Source organism: Lygodium microphyllum, chromosome 22 (genome assembly GCF_053477565.2).
Source record: "Lygodium microphyllum isolate KBCC chromosome 22, Lygodium_microphyllum_v1.1.10, whole genome shotgun sequence".
Classification (NCBI taxonomy): Eukaryota; Viridiplantae; Streptophyta; class Polypodiopsida; order Schizaeales; family Lygodiaceae; genus Lygodium; species Lygodium microphyllum.
In genome coordinates this window covers 10,408,357-10,430,775 of record NC_141156.1, presented here as the reverse complement: position 1 = coordinate 10,430,775, position 22,419 = coordinate 10,408,357, and the positions used below count along the sequence as shown (strand labels likewise).

The 22,419-nt window shown below is 43.2% G+C and overlaps 1 protein-coding gene across 6 annotated transcripts in view; it reads left to right on the top strand.

The window, feature by feature from the left end:
* The first annotated feature begins 11,368 nt into the window (after positions 1-11,368).
* The window catches only part of LOC148016893 (uncharacterized), a 56,438-nt gene continuing 45,387 nt past the window's right edge, over positions 11,369-22,419 (top strand). Inside the window, exons 1-4 of one of the 6 annotated variants that reach the window (XR_015687968.1) lie at positions 11,369-12,011; positions 12,185-12,366; positions 12,440-12,503; positions 12,592-12,632. Coding sequence is in view for 4 of the 6 variants with exons in the window: in XM_087663520.1 (XP_087519646.1) it covers positions 11,897-12,011; positions 12,185-12,366; positions 12,440-12,503; positions 12,592-12,632 (402 nt within the window). In the remaining 2 variants the exon portion in view is untranslated. Of the gene's footprint in view, positions 12,012-12,184; positions 12,367-12,439; positions 12,504-12,591; positions 12,668-22,419 lie in introns of those variants that run through there. The other 5 variants (XM_087663522.1, XM_087663523.1, XM_087663521.1 and 2 more) reach the window with 5 other exon arrangements.

The following is a 22,419-nucleotide window of genomic DNA, read 5'->3' as shown; positions in this document are numbered from 1 at the left end:
TCGGATAGGAGATCCCCCACCCTCACCCTTATCTTAGAAGCTTGGTATGGACCCTCTATGAACCATATACAATGTCCTTCCACTCTGCAAGCCCGCAACTTACAGAACAAGGCTTGATATGGCACCGTGTCGTATGCCTTTTTGAAGTCAATGAAGGTGATGTATGTTGGTTTACCCTCCTATAAAGGGAGCTCTCACTCAACCGCCAAGACCCAAGGACTGCTTATTGTTCAAGTGTTTCAAGCGAGCACTAATGGCTACCTCTCACATAGCCGACACGCTATCCCTCTCTATAAGTGTAACAAGCTTACCTTGATGCCCAATTGAGTTGCTTCCTCTCTCAAGCACTCCGATAGCTCCATGATTCGTGATGTAAGCTCAAGCATTCTCAAGCCTCTTCCTCCAAGCTCCATCCTCCATAGCCACGCATGAGGCGAGAGGAGAAGAGAAGAGAAGAAGAAGAGAGGAGATGGTGGAGGGCTTCACCTCCAAGATCCCTCACCCTCGCACACTCACTCCTTCACTCACTCACACTCCCTCCCTCAAGCACTCACAAGCAACCAAGCAAGACAAGAGAAGAAGAGAAGAAGAAGAGGCCACCTTGACACATACCAAAGAATGAGCTCTCATTCACTTTTTTAACTTTATATATATGCCCTAAGATCCCATGGGCATCCATCCCCTTTTTACATGGTCGGCCATGACCTAGGCCCTTTTCCCTTTGCCCTAACTTCCTAGCTTAGTCCTACTGCACATTCATGGTTACAAATTGCACAAGAGGGAGCCTGGTGCTCTTTTACAAAGATTTTTGTTGTGCCTTTATATTTAAAGGTGTGTCTTCTTGCTTTTGGCTTCTTTGCAACTTCCATGGTTGTGTCTTAAACTCCTGGTGGTTGTTCCCATGCTTTTAGCTTTTTTTTGAGCCCACTCTCTTGTAGGGCACCTTTTCCTTTTTTTCGCCTTGCGCTTTTCCTCCTGATGCCTCTTTTTTGCTTCCTTTACTTTGCAGTAGACATTACCCCCCTCCTAGCCAAGTGCCAGTCCCATGGCACTGCTGGGTGGTGAGTTGGACACTGGTGCTAAGGTAGCTAGGTGACTTTTTGAGTTTGTATACAAGCCTTGGTTGAGGATGTGTTTGAGGGATTGATGCCTTTGAAATTGAATATCGTGTTGGACGGATCCTTGTGTGAGGAGAGGTTGATGGACAAATCCATCTTTGAAATTGAATATCGTGTTGGACAGATCCCTCTCCTGGCCCTCCACAGTTGCCTTCTCTTGCATTGTTCCAAATGAGCTTATTCATTCACTTTTTGACTGGGGCTATTGTGTCTACCCCTGTTTTGTTGTGTCTGCATGGTGACATTGCCGCGTAAGATGGGGAGTGCATTGCATGGATGATGGGACCTCTAGAGCTGGTGGTTGGGGCCTTTGTTTGTACCTGGAAATAAAAGAAGGTACACTACCAAGGGGTGTGCTCAATTTGTCGTGTAGTGGATTGTGCTCGTGCTAGTGCGACTGGGAGCAAGTTTGGGCATTGTTCCTCATTTGAGATGCAGTGCATGTAGCTTAGGGTGACAGGTCTAACTGTAGGCGAGTACTACCTCCCTCGCCTATAGGTCTAACCGCAGGCGAGTGCTACCTCCCTCGATATGTCCTGCCCTTGATGTGCCCTAAAAATGTGTCGTGGGGAATCAAAAGGGCTAGGGGGTTAGACACGGAGCTGCAGAGCCGACCGAGGCCCCAAGGCCACCAAACGCACTAACTTGAGAAACCCTAGGTGCAATGATTGTGACCCATGTGCATCCTGTTGTGTCTACGAGTGATATCTCTTTCCATTTCCATGTTCTGTGATTGCCTTTTCGCTTTGTACCTCCTTGCGTTTTTTTTTTGTGGCCAAGTTACATAATCATGACATAGGTTAATCTTCATCATCGGAGTGAGGTGGAGAAGGGAGTTTAATCGATTTGTTAAGGAATTGGCGGCTTTGGAGGTCCCCCTTGAGGTTTAGGTGGACTTGAAGGGTGCTGGTGGAGAGGAATGGATTATTGCAGCAGTGAAGCGGCTATCATTCATATCCTCTAGAAGAGCTAAGCAAAATGAAGGTAGTAGAGCAGCTCGCATCATTAGTCAATCCATCGCACAACTATCTATAGCGTTAGGATCAAAATGGAGGACTGGGAGGCCGCGCTCCTATAGAGTGGGGTCTTGCCTAAGGAGTATCCTAAGCAGTCTAAGGTAATTACAAGTGGTAATAAAGGTAGGGCCAGGGCATGAAGAGAATTCGTTTTGGTGAAGTGGATTAGGGTATCATACAAAATTTCTGATGTGAAGACGAGGGCATCTTCATATCTAGTACAATGAGGATTATAAATTATCGGGAAATCATAGCGACCATGGACACTAGAGTCAAAATCCACTCCCACCTTTCGAGGGTAGGGTATAAAGGTTAGGTCATTCTGCTCGAAGGGTTGAGTGTTGCAAAAGGCCATCCAACTTGAAGAGGCTCCTCACATGGGTCACGTAATCTCAAATGTCCTCTTTCTCTCTTTGCTTGACGTTCATAAGTCACACTAGTAGGTTATCGAAGTACCCAGGTTTGGAAAATCTCTTAATGAAGAGATTTTTTAAGCCATTGAAATCGGCACACTCCACAACATCCAGACTTTGTACCAGGTCCGACCCTTATCACCCAAGCATAGACCAAAAGCTTGTGAGTGTTTAGTGGGATCAATGATACCATTGGCCTCACAGACCTACTCGAATTGCTCCACAAAGCTGTATCAGTCATCGTTTGCTTGGTATTTGTCCAACTGCTTTGCTACCACATGAATTTTTGATTGGCTCTTAGATTCTTGGTTGACTCCTAACCCTGCCAGTGGCGATGTTGCTAATGCTGCAGCACTTTGCTTTGCTGTCGTGTTATCTAGTAGCTGCTTAGTCAGAAGCTCACTTAGTGTGAGGTCCCCTTCTAGCGCGCCTGCGCTCTTTGATCGATTTCTACTTGCTAGGGCTAGCACCCTCTAGATCTCTTGCATTTCCATGCTCTAGCATAAGCTCCTAGTCTGTTGATCCTGGTTTTACATGGCTAAGCCTTGCAGAGCCTTGCGTACTAGCTTCCTCTCCTCAAGATCTGCTATGATATCCTCTACAGGTCTGTCGCAGTATTCTAGTTGAGTTTGAGCATCGTATTTGTTCACTAACTGCTGGATAGCCTCAAGAAAATCTCCTAGGTCAAGTTTTTCCTCGCTTCTATGGCCTGAGTTGCCCTCTTCCATATCCACGATTTCCTGTTCTGCCAAGTTGTTGATCAGGTTGACGAGGTCGGGTAGATCCACTTCCACGATAGTGTCTGTCCTTGTTGTGTCTAGTTTTTAGCCATATTCTTCGCTTGGTCCTACTTTTGGGGATTCGATCACCCTTCTATGTCTTGGGATCTTCTCTTACTCATGGGTTCCTTCAAGGTTTTATGTTTGAGTGAGTTTCTTGTTAATTACAACTAGTCCTCAACTTACCCTCACTCTGTATGTGTGTGTGTGTGTGTGTGTGTGTGTGTGCAGGTGTATTTTTTTCCATGCACCGTGTGCAACCAGGCTCTCAACTTTTCTTAAGTGTGTTTCGAATCCTGGAAATCAGAGTGAGTGAGAAAACAAAGTGTCTACGCAGCTCTAGCGCTCTTGTTTATGGGTTGGCTTGATAGGATTGTATGTTCGGTTTCTAGTTGTCATCGCCGGCTTATAGGGTTTTTTGCCGCGCTATTATGTTCAGCTTGTTCAGGGTCAAGTCAGGGTTTTACAACCAACCCATAGCACCAAACACGTCAAGCTTATGGAAACGCGTTGCTGCACGATTCTTGGCTGTTTAGCCACGATTTTTAGGTCTGTAACTACTTGTGAGACATTCGATGGGTTCTTTCGATGCGAGTTATGCTCCTTGTTGGTCGAAGTTTGTCAAATTTCTAGATTTTCTCTCTCAGGCTGTGTTTGATTTACTAGAGTTCGATTTTGAAAATTGGACATCCAATTTACTAGTGTCCGATTCTAGGAATTGGATAGGGTCAGGTCCGATTGTCACAATTGGATGAGGTGTGTCCGATCGGTCAGCATAGGTTGGTCCAATTTGAATATGGCTGATTCCTGGAATCGGACATGTGTGCTTGGTCCGATTCGAATATGTGTCCGATCGGACAGGTCACTAGGTCCGATTGTCACAATCGGACAGGTTGAACGTCCGACGAGGTGGTGTGTCTGATTCTCGGAATCGGACGGAAGTGGGTTGTTCAATCAGACATGTTGAATTTTCGTGTCTGATTTTGAGTGTCTAATCCTAGGAATTAGACACTGGGAAGAGTGTCTGATTCCACCAACTAACACACACTTTGACTACAATTTGCTAAAAATCTCCACTCTAAGGGTACCACCACCACCAAGACCTTCCACAACTCAAGCAAGGGTGTAGGCCAAGGGTATCCTGTACCTGAATCTCACAAAAAGCTCCGACACACTCCGATTGATTCGATGTGGGCTCGTGACTTGTAAGCTCTCTCTCTCACTCTCTCACAAAGCCAAGATGGCAAATGAGGCTTTCCCTGGTCACCGAGAACCTTAAAGCTTTGCTGAGCACCCCCTTAGCCTTGCCGATCACTCCCCTTATGACTCCGACACATCTGAGTACTCATTTTTCCCATTTTTTTATGTTTGTGTCATGTTCAACTTGTTTTATAGCAGCAGTGAACCCTAAGCTTTCTACTTCGATTTCTCCCTCCTATCCTCCTCTAAATGTAACAAAACTCAAAAGCAAAGTAATAATCAAAAATAAAAAATACTTACTTATATCACATACTAAAAACCCAAAACCTCCTATCTATCTCAAGCTCCGGTTCGAGGATGAAACCCTTACTTCGATGCTCGATTTGAAGCGCACAAGCGCTCAAGCTTGAATTCGTTGGTCCCAACAATGGAACCAAAATTTAAAGGGAGCTCTTGCTCAACCGCCAAGACCCACAAACCGCTTATTGTTCAAGCGAGCATTAATGGCTATCTCTCATATAGCCAACACACTATCCCTCTCTACGAGTGTAGTAAGCTTACCTTGATGCCCGATTGAGTTGCTTCCTCTCTCAAGTACTCCGATAGCTCCACGATTCGTGATGCAAGCTCAAGTGTTCTCAAGCCTCTTTCTCCAAGCTCCATCCTCCATAGCCACACGAGGTGAGAGAAGAGAAGAGAAGAGAAGAAGAAGAGAGGAGATGGTGGAGGGCTTCACCTCCAAGATCCCTCCCCCTTACTCACTTACTCACTCACTCACACTCCCTCCCTCAAGCACTCACAAGCAACCAAGCAAGGAGAGAAGAAGAAGAGTCCACTTTGCCACACACCAAAGAATGAGCTATCATTCACTTTTTTAACTTTATATACATGCCCTAAGATCCCATGGGCATCCATCCCCTTTTTACATGGCCGATCATGGCCTTTGCCCTTTTTCCCTTTGCCCTAACTTCCTAGATTAGTCATATTGCCTGTTCATGGTTACAAATTGCACAAGAGGGAGCTTGCCGTTCTTTTACAAAGATTTTGGCTACACCTTTATATTTAAAGGTGCGCCTTCTTACTTTTGGCTTCTTTGCAGCTTCCATGGTTGCATCTTGAACTCCTGGTGGTTGTTCCCATGCTTTTAGCTTTATTTCAGGCCCACTCTCTTATAGGGTGCCTTTTTCTTTTTTTTGCCTTGCGCTTTTCCTCTTGATGTCTCTTTTTCGCTTCCTCGCTTTGCAGTAACACCTTTACATGTCAGCGCTTCACTATCTCCTCGAGGTATGCAACTTGTCTGATACACTCCTTGTGTTCACGAAATCCGGCTTGTGCTCTGAGGAAGAACTTGTAGCTCTCTAGGACATTATAGATCCTAGAGACTACAATTGATGTTAGCACTTTGAGTAGTAGCAATATTAGAGATATGCCATGGTAATTGTTAGGATCGGTGAGATCACCCTTCTTCGGAATGGAGACCACTATGGATGACTCCAACACCTCCGAAATCTTACCAGCCTCAAATATCACATTCAATACCTTTAACAATGCTAACCCATAAGGGGACTTTGGGATCTCCCTCTATCCATGGCATCCATCGTCCTTGTATGCAATCTTGAATACCTCTGAGGGATGCCATCTATGCCTATGGCTTTGTGCTATTTAAGTTTCTTGAGCACATGTCGAACCTTGTACCACGCGATAGGAATGTCTAGGTCCTTGAGGTGGGGCCTTAGACGCAAGCCTATATCCATATGCTTCGAGTGGCATTGTTACTTGTTCTTAGGGGGTCGTCATACACTTTAGAGTAGTGGCTCTCCCATATCTTCATGAGTTCAAGGGGCTCCGTCTGTAGTGTTTTAGTTGCGTCCTTGAGGGGTTGAGCTTTTTGCCCACCACGATTTCTGACTCCCGCAATGCCTTTCTGGAGCTTCCACCATTTATAAGCCAACCGTGCTTGCTGCAACCCTTTCCCCTTGGCAATTACACGGGAGAAACTTTGGTTCTCTCTATCACAGTAGGCTTGTTCAGCTTGTTTCCGAATCTCAACATACTCTTCAAACGTCTCAAGGTGAGACTTGAGTTGCTTCCAAGCCTTCCTTTTCAGATTGGTAGCATGGTGTGCCTTGGGGTTGAGCCTATAATGATTCCTGGGTGGTGGTGGGGGTCTCACTGACATGACTTCGTTTTCTTATGCGATGGCCTTCATTGTGTTAGTGAAGGCCCTCAGCAATCGATCTGGGAGCGGACCCTCTCCTTCTACTTCCTCATTGAGGTCGATTAATGCTACCCATCTATTGCTAGATAGGAAGGCATTCACCCCCGTGTCTACCTTGCTCGCGTCGATGTAGGGCACACGTGGAGTATTGGGGTTTGGGGCCATTACCATATCATCCATCGCTTGCATCTTACAGGTGATAGGTCAATGGTTAGATATGTCAGTTGCTCTGAAGACATGGGATGTTGAGAGTCTAGCAATCGCGGCGTCATTCCTGATGTAGAAATCCAAGTCCAAATTTCCATGCCCCATCTTGGAATGGTATATAAGCCCAAAGCCAATGGTGCGCAATACAGAGAATTCGAGGTAGTGTGCCTCCAAATGCCAACTTAGTATCCTTCGCTTAAAATTCCAATCACCCCCGACAATGATTGGGATGCGTTTTCGATGTAGGGTCCTCAACTTCTGGCACACGTCCTTTAGGACTTCTCTTCTTGTTGCGCACAATTGCTTTTGGGGGATATACACATTCCCATGGATCCATGGCCCTTGCCTCCCTGCGCCACAGGGGAAAAACTGCACGAGTAGGTGGTTGGGAGTCGATTGGCATAACTCAAATGGTTGATAATCCTATGAGATTATGGTGACCAATCCTCTCTCATCGGGCTTATTTGAACCCATGCGCTAGAATGAGTCATATCCAAATAACCATAGTGGCCATCCGCCTTGGAAAATTTGGGTCTCTTGCAATCCAATCACATGCCAATTTTCTTTCTGAGCAAGCATATCAAGTTCACTCTCTTGGAGTGAAGTGAGTTAATATTCACACTTGCAAATATAGGTCTCTTATTGAGGCCTTGGCTTGGTTGTGATGGGGCTGCAACCTTGTGTTCTCCAAAAGGTACCGACAAGTGAGTGTGCCACCGACAAAAAGTACATTCTTCCTTAATATGATCAAAATGATTAAGGCCGCTTCATGAGAATCGATTGTGACGTTGAAACGCATGGACCGATTTTGCAAGCACCTAATCCGATCGCACATCTTAACCTTCCGGTAGAGATTTGATTGAAGCATGCATCCCAAGGCACCCCACATAGACCGTTCTGTGAGGCTTCCAATCCCCCATATCACAATTTTTGGGTATTCACGAAAGCTCGTCAACCTAGAGCCAAGTCTCTATCCCTCCCCATGAGGATAGGGTGGCCTCATCACGAGGCATCGAGGGTCCCACTGTGGCAGAGGTAGTTGTGCCGCCGCCATTACGGGCACTGGTTGTACTATGCCCTCTTGTTTGGGCACCGATGTTCTAGGTTGCGACTAAGGTGTTATCAACTGTTCTGATAAGGGGTCCCTCCCCGTTCCTTTGACTCCTATCGTGTCAAGTCACTCAAGAGTTCTCGACTTGGTTTCCTCGTCATGCAACGACCGAGGCATAAGTCATCATTCTTCTCCTATTCCCACATTAATACCCTTGATTGCGGGGCAATACACTTGTCTCATTCGGCACCGGAATCTAATTAGGACCCGATGGGTTCTCATTTACTCCATCTCGATTGTTTAAGGTTGGTTGGGTCACGATGTTGGTTGGGTACTCAGGACAACCATTCTGATCCCAGGATGGTTGGGGATTCGAATTTCCACCCTCTCCATCACCCTGGTTTAAAGTCCCAACTGGCATGACTTCTATGTAAGAATTTGAAACATTACATTTCGGGGGGGCACCATGTCAAGTAATCCCTCCCCTAGGCCATTTGCCTCGCCGAGCTCCAAGTTTTCTCTTTATAGTTTTGGGGACTGGTGAGTAGGTCATGTAATCCGTCACTCTGAAGCATCATCACCCCTTGGGGGGGCCAACGCTCCTTCATGGCCGAAACTGGAATCTTGTGTTCCCCGACGTGTTGACTGCATACCACCCTCGACATCGACCCCACATTAGGCCATAATGTCTCAAGTTTCAACAAAGCTACGCCCAAGACCTTGAACTCATTACGAGAACCAACACCCACCCCACTTGTGCATCCAAATCTGTACTGACACATTAGCAGAGTTCGGGCAAGCGGTGAGGGAGTAGTGCCCCTTTGTAGCTACTAGGAGGTTGAGGTCAAGTCCCTGCCCGCACTTGAGCCTCACAGCTCCAAGGGACCATGCGTGCTCGAGTCCATTTGCCTCTAGATCCTCATTCAACACCGAAATGGACTTGTGCATAGGCTGTTTGGGTCACCCCCTGTCACAACTCGGATGCCTAGGGCATGTGCTACAACGCACCTTGGGATCTCTTGGCTTCAATCCACTCCCTGGGGATTAGCCTTAGTTTCCCTGAGATCCATCCTGCTTATCACTTGTGACGGTTTTGGGGGCCTTGACATTAGCCCTCTTCCTGAGGGTTACCGCCTTGATTTCCCAAGGTCCCTTAGGTTGCCATCATTGCATGAGTTACTCAATGGGTCATATATCTTTGTGTCACTTCCTTCACCTTCCAACTTGACTTGGCCCAGGGGGAGAGCCTATGCTTCATCCACCCGTCTCTCCCTTATCACTCTTCAGGGTCGGGAAGTGGCACTAAGGGCATTCATGCTTGTCCTGCATTGGCTGCCACACTATGGCTATGTTCCACTCTTTGAGTATCATAATCTCCTCTAACGAGACCCAAAGAGCCATTGTGGTGTGGCACCTAGGTTTAGGGCCCATGCAGGATGCTGACTTCCACAACGGTTGCATTTTGTTGTCCTACATGCGACATTCTTATATAGGTCCTCCCATCCCGCCATGGCTATTCTAGCCTTTGTGCTTTGGGGCTACATCTTGTACCCCACCCATTTACTCGTTCTATGTATGCATTCCATCCATATTATGACAAGTTGCACATTTTTTCTTATTGGTATCATTGAGAAGGCGAGGGTCCTGCAATCACTTGGGCCATCCAAGTTTGTTGCACAACTCCTTCACTTGGCGTATCTCATCACCTCTTGGACCTTTGGTTTCCATGACAAAATACCCTCGTAAAGGCATTCCAAGTCACTTGACCTGTCTTCGAGGTGTTTCACTACGGCCTGTGTTTGAGGTGTTCCACTACGGGTTGGTCAAGGCCTTAACATCTTCGGCATCAAGCCTTCAAGCCCTCAATAGTCTATTTGACCCATTGTGGTGCTTGGAGATAGCCTAAGTTTCCCTTGGAGATGGACAAAACCCTGCCAGCTTTTTGTTTTGAGTGAAATACACACTATGTTCACAATACACTCCTTTGCAACAAGTGTACACGGGTACCAGATGCATCATTGCATACTCCCCTTGCGATAGAGCAGGTGTGGGCATTAGACATGTCACCACACATGCTACCCCATTTCTTGAAGAAGTGCACCATGACATCGTCATATTTCGAACCCACCTTGTGGTTCCACGAGTTGAGACCAAGTTTAGAGGGAAGAGCGACCTCATGGCTCACGGACACTTTCGCACGGCAAGTGAATTCCCTTGTGTGATTGGCATTAGGGCGTGAGACCTTTGTTGCATGACATCACATGCTTCCTTGCTCGCCTCAAAAGTGACCGGATGGAGTTGTAGTTGTCATTCAGGCTGGTCACTTGTCTCCCAAGGGAGTGTCTCGAGTGGTGGCCCTTTAGTTTGGGCTTGTGAGGCCCGTAAGTTGGGTGGCCGCGTCAATGCATGCCACCATGCACCCGATCCTCATTCATCTCCAACTTTGAATTTCTCCATCTTTGAAATGAAATAGTCTTTGAGTTCCTCTTGGAGTTCTTCCCATGAAAAGATGGTGCGTCCTTGCTTCTATTCCAACAGGTACCAACTAGCAACGTCTTCCTCTAAGTAGATTGTTGGCACTTATCCCTTCTTGTCTTCGATGATCTTGGCATACTTTCAAGTATCAATCTATCTCCATCTTTGGAATGAAATAGTCTTTGAGTTTCTCTTGGAGTTCTTCCCATGAAAAGATGGTGTGTCCTTGCTGCTGTCCAAACAAGTACCAACTAGGAATGTCTTCTCTAAGTAGATTGCTGCCACTTCTCCCTCATGTCTTTGATGATCCTAACATACTTCCAACTATCAATCTATCTCCATCTTTGGAATGAAATAGTCTTTGAGTTCCTCTTGGAATTCTTCCCATGAAAAGATGGTGCGTCCTTGCTCCTGTTCCAATAGGTACCAACTAGCAATGTCTTCCTCTAAGTAGATTACTGCCACTTTTTCCTTCTTGTCTTCGATGATCCTGGCATACTTCCAAGTATCAGTCTACCTCAATGATCTGTTTCAAGTGTGATATACTTGCACTCGTTCACTCACTCAACACGACACAAAAAGATAACACGGTATGTGAGAGCAAGGTATACTCTTGTATTATTCAATCAAAGAAACAGTACAACATATGTACATCCTAGGACTACACCCTTGTAACATTGCACATAAGAGGGTTCACCATTGGGTATAAGAAATCACACGTAAAGTGAAAGCCAAGCAAAGCTCAAAGTCACTACTAGTCCCCATGATGTAGATGTTTTCAATTGCGACGCCATGGTATAACTACAAAGCCCTTACAAAGAGGGAAGGGGGAGAAGAACGAATTGATGTGTGACTGTCTCGGCTCTAAATAAGAGTGTGAGAGAGAGAGAGAGGAGGAGAGGCCAATTGACGTGCGAGTGTCCCGGCTCTTAAGAAGATCCACTGGTTATACAAAACTCGAGTGAAGTTAAAGTGAGTTCATTTTCCTTTCTAGCATGAGTCGCCTCGACTTCTGATCGGCTTTTCGGCTCACGAGCTTCCCTATCAAACCTGTCCTTTGTTGCCGTCGGGAGAATACCACAGGTCTACACCACAAAGAGAGAGAGAGAGAGAGGGAGAGCCATATTGGAATGAACGGTACAGCTGCTTGCAGAAGAATCCCCTCTCACCTCATCAGTACGCTGTTGACATGTCCATTCGGTACACATTTGGTATGGCTCCAGCACTTTTTCCTCACCAGAACGGACGCAGTTTGATCTTACAGGAATTCAGATAACATGTCGAACCCTAGGAATGAAGGACAAGCCTGGCGTCAGCCAGTATGCCTTTGGCTTCTTGTTTGATGCAAATGGCGCTACGGAGGCGTTTACGTATCAGCCATAAGCGATATTACCTCTTCCAGCTTTTGTTCTCAGAAAAATGAAGACCGAAGTTATCAAGCCAGCAGGGGACATATCGGTTTACGACTTCAATGAGACTGATCCCAAGCCTTTGCAGGGCAAGAATGGCAAAAAATGTTTCTTTCTGGCTTCTTGTGAGCGTTATAACTTTGCATAGATAATTGCATTCTTATCATAAGCTTTTAGCTTCTCAAACATGTCTGTGACTAAGCTGTCTGCTGCAATGGCATTGATCTAGTTTGTCTAACGTCTGTTCTTCTGGAATCATAAACTGCTTCGTAGACTCACTTGGTGTTGTCTGGTGTAGTTGTAGGAAAAGGCAGAGTTAAGAATGCTAGACGGAAAAAATATCGGTCAGTATCTGTTATGACTGGGAAGAAATGCCGTACTAGCAAAAAGCGGTCAGGCAAGTGTGGAAGTCCTGTACAAGATCAGGCTGCTCAAGTAGCTGTAAGCTCGGAGTTTTCACTGGGTAGTGATGAGATTGAGGTGAGCCTGAAACACAAAGTTTTGTCAATTATCAGTTCAAGAGGATGCAATCAACCATGTGATTATCTCGCAGACGGATGAGTCTGGTTCTATATTGAATGAAGATGCATCAAAGCAGCAGCAGGTTGACACAGAAGGTGCATATATCTACATACTTTATGTTTTGTAGCCACAAGACGTGGTATTTTAGATCCAAGATGCTAATGTTTGGTTATTGCCCCTCAGTAGGAAACTCAGGACAAGCTGCAAATCCTTGTACAAATGAGGTATACCACCTTCAAACTTCAGATGTCAAGTGGAGGTCAATCTATGTCCTTTATTTATCAGCGAAAGTTGCAATCTTTTAAAAATCTGGCCATGGTGTTTGTTCAGATGATGTCCTAACACTTTCCAACCTTGGTTGTAATATATCATCTAATGTCTTGTATAAATGATATGGAACCCTACGACTACTACAAATGAACTTTTTATAATGTTGGATAGTGTGTGAGCTTAGAGCAAGAATTACTGCTGGTGTAGCCTATGGGCTTGTAAGGAGCACTATTTTTGGTATAGCTTTGAGAGCTCCAAGGGTTAGTGTTGGTATAGCTTGTAAGCTTGTAGGGAGCATTGATGGAGGCTAGATGTGCTTAGGTATTTGAAGGCAAATATAGCTGTAGAGGGCATAATATTGATAACATTTGGAAGCACATTAGTCATGCGCCCATGAGCACTAAGAACATGCTATTTTAGGTTGACAATAGTTTAAGAAGGACAACTGGGCTGATTAGATGGATGGTTGACAAGGGCAAACTAATTGCTTATTAATTCTCATCCTCAATTGATGCATTTGTTATGAAATTCCTATGCAGTTTATTTCAGCACTTTTCTATGCTTCCATTGCTGCACCACTTTTGACACGTTATCAGATTGCATGATTGAGGTTCCTGTTGTGTTTTTCCTGCTGATTACAGGTCTTTTTTCCCCCTGTTGATTAGGCCTGCGTTTTTCAGATCAGCCATCTGCATTTTCAGCCTGTGTCTATATTCCAGCCTGCAATCATTAGTATGCTACATTAAATGCTCAACCAGCCTGCGTTTTTCATTTTTTGCCCCTAACTATGACTTGGCGACTATTTGTAAAGGCCGTTTTTGTTGTTTTTGGTAGTTTTTGATTGGTTTTTTCTTCATTGAGACCTTGAAACCAGCCTTTCTTCTTGGAGAGGATGGTAATTCCCTAATTAAGAACTTAATTATAGGAATCAATAAATAAACATAAATTGAAATGCATAATTTATCTTTATAACCTTGGACAATAAACACCTGGTTAGCCCAAAAACTGGCATCCCTTTCGGTATTTCTTTAACTTTAAGTGCTAATGGATTGAATGTAAGTTGAGATTTCACAATCTCCTTTGTTGATCCAAAAGCTCCTTGCTGTACATGTAATTTGGGCCAATTGCTGCTTGATTTTCATCTAGGAGTTGCACAAATATAACCACCAATTGGCCAAATGTTACCCCAATTCACAATGGATGGCGTGGTATTTGAATTTCACAAATTTCAAGTGCTGATTTTAATGTATGATTCCTTCTCCTGTTGATACGGTTTGCAAGGTGGCTATTAAACCTTGATTTCTGCAGAAATTTAGTGTTTACAGCAGAGATATCTCTGCTGTCCCCCAAATTTGGCTCAGGTCTACTCAAAATGACTGGGAAATTCTTATATCTCTTGAGAATGGGTTGGAGAAGGTGAGAAAAAGCCAAGATGAGAGAGAAATTTAGTTTTCTTCACTAGAAAACCCTAAATTTTGCTTGTTGCCTACTCCGGCCTTCATTTAATGCAATCACCTACTAGGCACCTCAGAATGCTGTCACCTGATCAGCAATGCTGTTGCCAGCCCTTGGAAGGTGACTCCTTGTTGTTCCCTCCTGCCTACTGAGGCTTCCAGATGGATGTCTTCTGTGGCAAATTACTGTTGTTTGATTAGAAAAAATGGACCAATAGCTCCCTCTCTCTCCCCCCCAAGCTATGAACTAACCGAATGGTTGAGACCGAACCCCCAAAAACGTTTTCTCAATTTGCATGGACATTTTTACAAAGTGGCAGCCTTCTAAACCCATTTTTCAGCATTATCCAGCGATTTATTTAATTTTCAGAATTAAATAATTTTAAAAATTAATTCTAACTCTTTTGACCTTGCCCTAAATTAAATGCGTCCATCTATAATTAAATTGGCTAGGCCATTTGCAACTTGGAGTGATCTTCAACCTCTGTTGACCTTAGGACAGTTATTTGCGAATAAATGTCATTGGTGACACTAGGGACTAACATTAATTTATGAAACTAGCCTTTCTCCTTGGACAGGGTGGTAACTAACTTGATTAAGCACCAATTATAGCAAGCATAAAATTCATGTAAACTAAAAATGTATACTTTACCGCTTAAATCTTGGACATTGGACACCTTGTTGGCCCTAAACTGGTGCTCCTTGCGGTATTTCTTTATCTTATATTGTAAATGGAAGGAGTACAATTGAGGTTCTTCGATCTCCTTCGCTAATCTAAGTACCTTTTGCTATCAAAACTAACTAGCTAGTTCCCAAACCAATTTGCCCCTTGGTTTGCTTGGGCTTTATCTTGCTCGTTGAAAGACAAATTCAGCCCCAAATCTGATCTTGGCTGTCTGGCCTCTTGAATCTCTGTGAAATTTCTCAATTTCATCTATTGAAATTCAAGTCCTAGGTTCCCAATTCTCGGCATGTATCCCAAGGCGACTGTCTTCTATTGTAAATTAGGGTTTATAACAAAGATTGATAGAAATTTTTTTCTCTGATGGCTCAAATTGCTGGATATTGTTGAGATAACTTGAGAGATGGTTGGGGGATGAGAGAGAATGCGATAGAGAGAAATTTCATAGCTTCATCATGAGAAACATCGAAAAACTTGTTGCTGCTCTACTCAAGCAGTCATTGAAGATGTCATCTATAGCTTAGGACCACCAGATTGACTGTTACTCCATTTTATATGCTGTCATTTGCATTGGAAAGACTTTGGGCTGTTGTCACTTGTTCTTGGAGGGCTCCAAACTGCTGTCACATGTTGCAGGACTGATCTCTAGTGGTTGCGAATCCCATCAGCAGCCTCTCCTTGCTCTCTAACAGCCTCCTTCTTTCTTACAATGGCTGGAATAGGCTTTCGTCAGCCCTTAAAAACGTTTTTAGGGCAAGTTTGTCATGTGGCAGCCTTATAATCCCATTTTTCAACATTATCTAGCTTATTAAATTAATTTTCAGAATTAATATTTTAAAAATTAATGTAATAATTATTCTAGTGCATAGAAAATTAATTTCACCAGCCAACAATTAAATTGGCTAGGCCAATTTGTCTTCCAAGTATCCTTGAGCAGTTATTAACCCTTAGACTGGTATTAATTAATTAATTAATTAATGCTTAGTCTCTAATGTCACCATCGGCATTAGTGGCTAATAAATTGGTCTAGGACTAGATCTAATAGCGGGTACCATCTAATACTTGTTAGATATAACTTATTAGGACTTTTGCCTTTGGTACTCACTGTATCCTTGGGGTCCTTAGCCTGTTACCTTGAAATAACTACCATGTGTATCACATGTGCTAAACAACCTTGCACATTTGATTAATGACTTAATTGTCCTCGTGACAGACCTGACCCTTGAAATCCTTGTAAATGTCCTCGATTGTACTGCATTGTATTAAAAGGAAATCATACTGCACTGAAATTTCCATAAGGCATCACGGTCACAATATTGGCCATTGTTGTCTAACCATGCTATATGTCCCAAAGCTTATTGAAAATTTCCAATCTGCATAAACATTAAATAATAATGAGAAATAGTTCAAAGTTGTTGCTAGAAAGCCATTGAATGTATCCATGACTCATGTTTCTCAATTGTTTTGACTTCATAACCATAGTAAAACATATTCTCAACATAAACCATGGTTGAAACTGTCAATGGCATTTACTAACATGTTATCCATGGAACCAGCTATAAACCATTGAAAACTGAGTATTATTTGATCATAAACTGATCACTTGCAGATTTAAGAACTGATCACAAACTACTGTAAATGTGACCCCAAACTGATTGTACAAACCGATCAGCAATTGATAGAAAATTGACCATAACGGGTTCTCAAATTGATAAAAAATTGAGCTGAAACTGATGAGAATTGATAAAAAAGTCAACACAGTACCTTGGATGCATGTTGCATACATTTGAGATCCACTATATACAAGAGCTATACACAATTGGAGGAGTGGAAGTGCTACCTCCCCCTTGAGCATTAGTTAATATTCCGGATCCCTGCTTTATTGAACTTGACTGAGGTTGAATTGAAGTCGTCTCTAATTGAATGGTATCTAGGTAAAGTTGCAACAACGGAGGATGGTCTTGTTAGCAGATATGTTAGTTCATGTGTGAGTCTGAGCTGTAGAGGCTTGGGTACATTGTTTAGGTTATTTAGGCATTTTTTATTGTGTCGTTTTATGGTCATAAGGGGCATTTATTGCTGGCCGAGCAGCATTAAATGCTGGCAGACCTGACATATTTTATGGCATTATTTGTGCCTATTTATTTTGGGCTTCTTCTCAGTTGGTCAGTTTACCACCTGGAGGTCTCGTGGATAGAGGAGCTGGTGCCCACGCCCATGCCCACGCAGCCAGTGACTCACTGCTGTATGCGATAGTCCTGTGTCTGATATATATGGATTCCATTTCCTAGGCATACGTCTAAGTTCTCATCTGTATTGTGTTCTTTCTTTCCCTTTCTCTCTTGTCTTGTGTTTCAGTAGTTTATTACAGCTTATGTTTACGCTTCCATTGCCACACCACTTCTGACATGGTATCAGATTTTAGGATTTGTGTTCCTGCTGTGTTTTCTTGCTGATTTTAGGATTGTTTTCACCCTTGCTGATCAGGTGACTGCTGTTTCATACAAGCGACCTGTTTTACCTGTGTTTTTTGTAGATTTGCCATCGCCTGCTGTCTATAACCCTCTGCTGCCTGCGTTTTCAGTTTTCAGGCTGCTGCAACAGTTTTCCAGTCTATTTTGTGGCAGTACTCAGCCTGTGTTTTGGTGTTCTTGACTCCTTCTTGGCTGGGCGACTGTACCTTCAGGCCGTTTTTGCTGTTTTTGGTAGTTTTTGACTGATTTTTTGATTTTTTGCAGCAGCTTTTGTCTTCTTTTGGTCGGATTTTGGGTTCTACTGTATGTGAACTCGTGTTTTTTATAGTCTGTGCTTGTGTTTTGGCTGTGTTCCCTCTCCAAATACCTTCTCTTCTACTTCTCTTCTAAATCCTCTATAGATGGCTCCTTCATACACATCCACTAATGACAAGCTCCATGGACTTGATTATTACACGTGGAGTGCGGTGATGAAGGCTTGGTTTATCCAAAAGCAATTATGGTACGTGGTTGGCGGAGCTCTTGCACGCCCTCAATAGCCCTCTCCTGTTCCAGGTGAGTTTGATGAAGACAACCATGAGGAAGCAATGCTTACATGGGATTTGGATGATGCGCGTGCTTATTTGTCCTTACTTCGGTGTATTTCCAAAGAAGTCCTACCGGCAGTCACCTCCTGCAGCACAGCTTCAAACGTATGGTCGAAGTTGCAATTGACGTATGAGACTCCTTTCACCATGAGGACTGTTACTCTCTATAGTCGGCTCAAGCAATTGAAGTTTGAACCCAAAGATACGATCCAATCATTCCTACTTCGAGTTACCCAAATCCAAGACTAGCTTTGCACTATTTAGTTTGCCCTATTAGAGGCACATCTTGTTGGAACAACACTACACAAACTTCCTCAGGAGTTTGATGGAGTGGCCAATGCTTTACGGGTGCAGACATCTATGACTCCTATCAGTTTTTTTTAATATGTCCTTGATGCTGCTTGAGCATGAGGCAACTTTGCGGCTACAGGAGCGTCTTCCTGCTACTCAATCGGTTTGTGAAGCTTGTTTTGTATTAAGCATAGTGAGCATTCATCCCATTATCGTGGCCCTGCTGCAGAGAGCAATTGTCAACCTCTCCCTCTGGAATATCCTTCTCCATCTCCTTTCACCACCCTAGTTGCAAGGATAACATACTCCCAAACTGCTAGCAAGGGAGGCCTTTTGTTGTCCAAACCTTTGGAAATCATCCTCTACCTTACGACCTTCTGATGGGAAGTTGAAACTGGCCTGCAGATTTGATCTATAGGGCAGTAAACATGAACTTACAACACAGGCACTATTCAATACAGCACATAGAAAATAAATGACAAATAACTTGGAGTGCTAGAGCACTCTTGCACAATAGATGACACCAGATTGGCCCTCAAGGTGAGTGCCACTTACAATTTTTTCTAACCGGGTACCACCTAGTACCTGTCAGACATAACTTATTACAACTTTTGCCTTTGGCATCCACTGCATCCTCGAGCTCCTTGGCTTGTTACCATGAAATAATTGCCATGTGCATCACGTACTAAACAACCTTGCACATTGTTATTAGTAAGATTAAAGCATATGTTAAAATTTCACGTTTGTGTGACAGACCTACTGTTGTGGTCTACCAAAGGAATCAGTGACTATTGCACCAAGACAAAAGTGACCAATATAGCACAATTGATTGAAAAATGCAAATATAGCTTATGAATTGATGAAAGGATATGTCACAGGATTTAAGGGTAGGAAAGATGCTTCAAAGGACAATGTTGAAGATAAGGACAGTAAGATTGAATTTTTGGGTAGCAAGTTTAAATTCTAAAAAAAGGATTAACTTGCTAAAAATCAGTCAAAATCATTCTTTAAAAAGGGAGACAAGGCAAAAGGTCATTTGCAAGTACTAAGAAAGCTGCTAAAAGAGAGACATTGTATGATGCCAAAAAATGCTATGTTTGTGAACAAGAGGGGCATATAGCACATGAATGCCCAGATTGTAAGTCTAAAAACCATGCATATGACAATAAGAATTAGAAAAGCAAGAAGCATAAAATTTTTGCTAGATTGGTATTTGATCTTGTTAGTGAGCATCAGAACATGGATGCTTTAGAGCTGCTCACCTATACTCCTTGTGTAGAAAAATGATGGTTCATGGCGAATGTGTATTGATTACTGCACCTTGAACAAAAACACCATAAAAAATAGATTCCCTATACCAGGGAACAATGATATCCTTGATTGGTTAGAGGGAATTGCAATCTTTAGCATAATAGACCTTAAAAGTGGATATCATTAGATATGTATAGGGCTAGAAGATGTGTACAAGACAACTTATAGGATAACTCTTGGATTATATGAGTTCTTGGTCATGCCATTTGGGCTTACAAATGCACTTGCGATGTTTAATCGCATGATGGATTGAATTTTTTGACCCTATAAGTCTTTCATTGGCACATTCTTTGATGACATCATAGTCTTTTCAAAGAATGAGACAGAACATTGGATGTACTTGAGTATTTTGCTTAAGGAACTTAGAAAATACAAGCTGCTTATTAATGCCAAAAAGAGTGAATTTTTCATATTAGAGATTCACTTCTTAGGGCATATTGTCTTAGAAGATGGTGTTAGAATGGATCTTGCAAAAGTGGAAGCGATATGCAATTTGCCTAATTTGAGAACCTTGCATGATGTGCGCAGCTTTTTGGCGATGTGTTCATACTATAGAAGGTTCATATGCCACTTTACTGAAATTACTTCACCCCTTCATGCATTGCAGAAGAAGAGAGTTCCATTTATGTGGGTTGATAAGGAAATTGCAGCATTCAATAGGTTGGGAGAAAAGCTTACTTTGAATCTTGTGTCGATCTTGTCAGATTCTCCTTAAAGCTTTTGTTGTTCAATGTGATGCATGTGGGAATAACATTGGTGCACTTAAAGAACTTTTGATATGCGGGCACCGCCTTGCACTTTCAAAATCAACTGCATATCACCTTTGCCTTTGATAGGGACTAAAGAGTTGTTACCTATGAGAATTTGCCCATGCATTGGATGCGTATGGGAAAATACCATTTGTAGGAGTAGTCATTTGGCGGAAAGTGTCACTGTCCACAATCCATTTACGAGGTTGGGGGCCAATATCATTGTATCAAAGGCCATCGGTGGAGCATTCTCAATCACCTCCAAATGGAGAAATGCGGCTGATGAAGAAGCAACCACCGCTTCTGAATCCTTTGTAGTTTTTTTCTTCTTGGTGTCCTTGTCCTTGTTGAGGCAATCCTTCTTCCAATGATGTGTCCTGCTACAAATGTGACAAGTAGACTCCTTGGCTTTATTTTGCTTAGTCTTTTGGTCCTTCTTGTTGTTGCTGCTGTTCTTCCCCTTCTGTTGGGAAGTCTGACTTGTCAATGCCTTCGACTTGGGAGCATTTTGACCTTTGAGTTGTTCATCTTGATCCAAGACCATCAGAACCAACTCCTCCCACTTAAGGCTATCCGTCCACCTTGAAGCAATCGAGGTGGAATAGAATGTTGAGCTAAAAATGCATTAGCTTTACTTAAACAGCCCCAAAACATGCTTAATTAATGAAGAAACCTAGTTTATTTAAAAGAAATGCTATCCTAGAGAGTTTCTGTTCTCATAAGCACAAGCCCACTTGGGAGGGTCCAAATTTTTTATAAATACGTATGTTGCCCTCCATTCAACCCTAATCTCGTTTTTGCAGATTTTAGGTGTTTCAACTTGCAGCCCACACCCCGTTTGCGGAGGATATCTTAGCCAAAGCTGTCCATTGTTGTCTACATCAGTTGGCGCCTGATTTCCAGCTCTCTTCTCGCAGTTTGGAGCTAATTCCAGCTAGGTGACTATTGTTCTTGCACAAACCTGCTGCCGTATTGCTTGCCACGTCATCTGCAGCCTGTGTTTGGTAGTTTTCTCTCTCCTCCAGTTATTGCCCAGCTTCTATAGGCTGTTGCCAGGTTGTCTAGCCTGCGTTTGGTAGTTTTCTCTCTCTTGCAGGCTGTCTTGCTTGCGTTTTTAGTCTTTCTTTCTTTTGCAGGTTGTCTTGCCTGCGTTTTTAGTCTTTCTCTCTCCTCACTGTGTCTGCATTAGATCCACCTTCTTATTGCTGTGGTTGTTGGTGTTCGACATCCGAAGGCTGCATTGCTGCAATTCAGGATCCATTCGGAGTATGATACACTCTCTAGCTCATTATCCCTGCCATGATCCTTGAGATACAGGAGTTCGAGGTTTAATATTCATTCACTACATAGTGTGTTTGCTGCATGAGTATCATATATTCAGTAGTCATATCATGTCATTCATTCATTGAGTTCATTGTCTTTGAGTTACCCTAACCCTAATTGTGTTCTTTTATCAGTCTGTGCTTTGTCGTACGGCTTTTGTTTATGTTTCTGTGTTAGGGTATTTCTTTACATAGAATACACTAAATCGGGGTAGTAACTGCGAAAGAAGAACTATCACCATGTTCTCGGAGGTAATCCTTCCCTTGTGTTTTGGACTTCATCAGCAATTATTGAAGCTTATTGACATACTTTTGCATGGAAGCGGACTTGGACGAGTTTAATGTTTGCTTCTATACCTTGAGAGACACTTGTTTCATAATGATCTTTTGATTGTACAATTGGTCTAATCCCAGTTATCTCTCTCGAGCAATAGTCTAACGGTTGATGTGAGCTATCACGGTGGGAGTGCAAGAGAGAAATAGGAAGGAGCGGATGTGGGCATTCAGTTTGTCTCGATGTGCATGTATCTTCACCAACTTAGCTTTCTTAGTAGGAGAAATCTTGGAGGCATCACGAGCTGTAGGATAGCCTATGGCCTCGGTTACAAGCTTCGCCAAATTATAGGACTCCAAGATGGCAAGTATCATTATCTGCTGGATGTGGTAATTTTCCACAATGAGCTTTTGATTAGAAGGAAAAGCCGGTAACAAGGGAACTTTATGGTCCATAATACCTTGAAACTCTGTGTTGATCCCAGAAGACATTGTCACTTGAATAACTTGCACAAAAACAAGGGCAGCCCGCTTTGATTGGGAAAATGCAACGTGCGATTGCTTCCTCCACTCGTCTCAAGATTGTTTCCATTGCTGC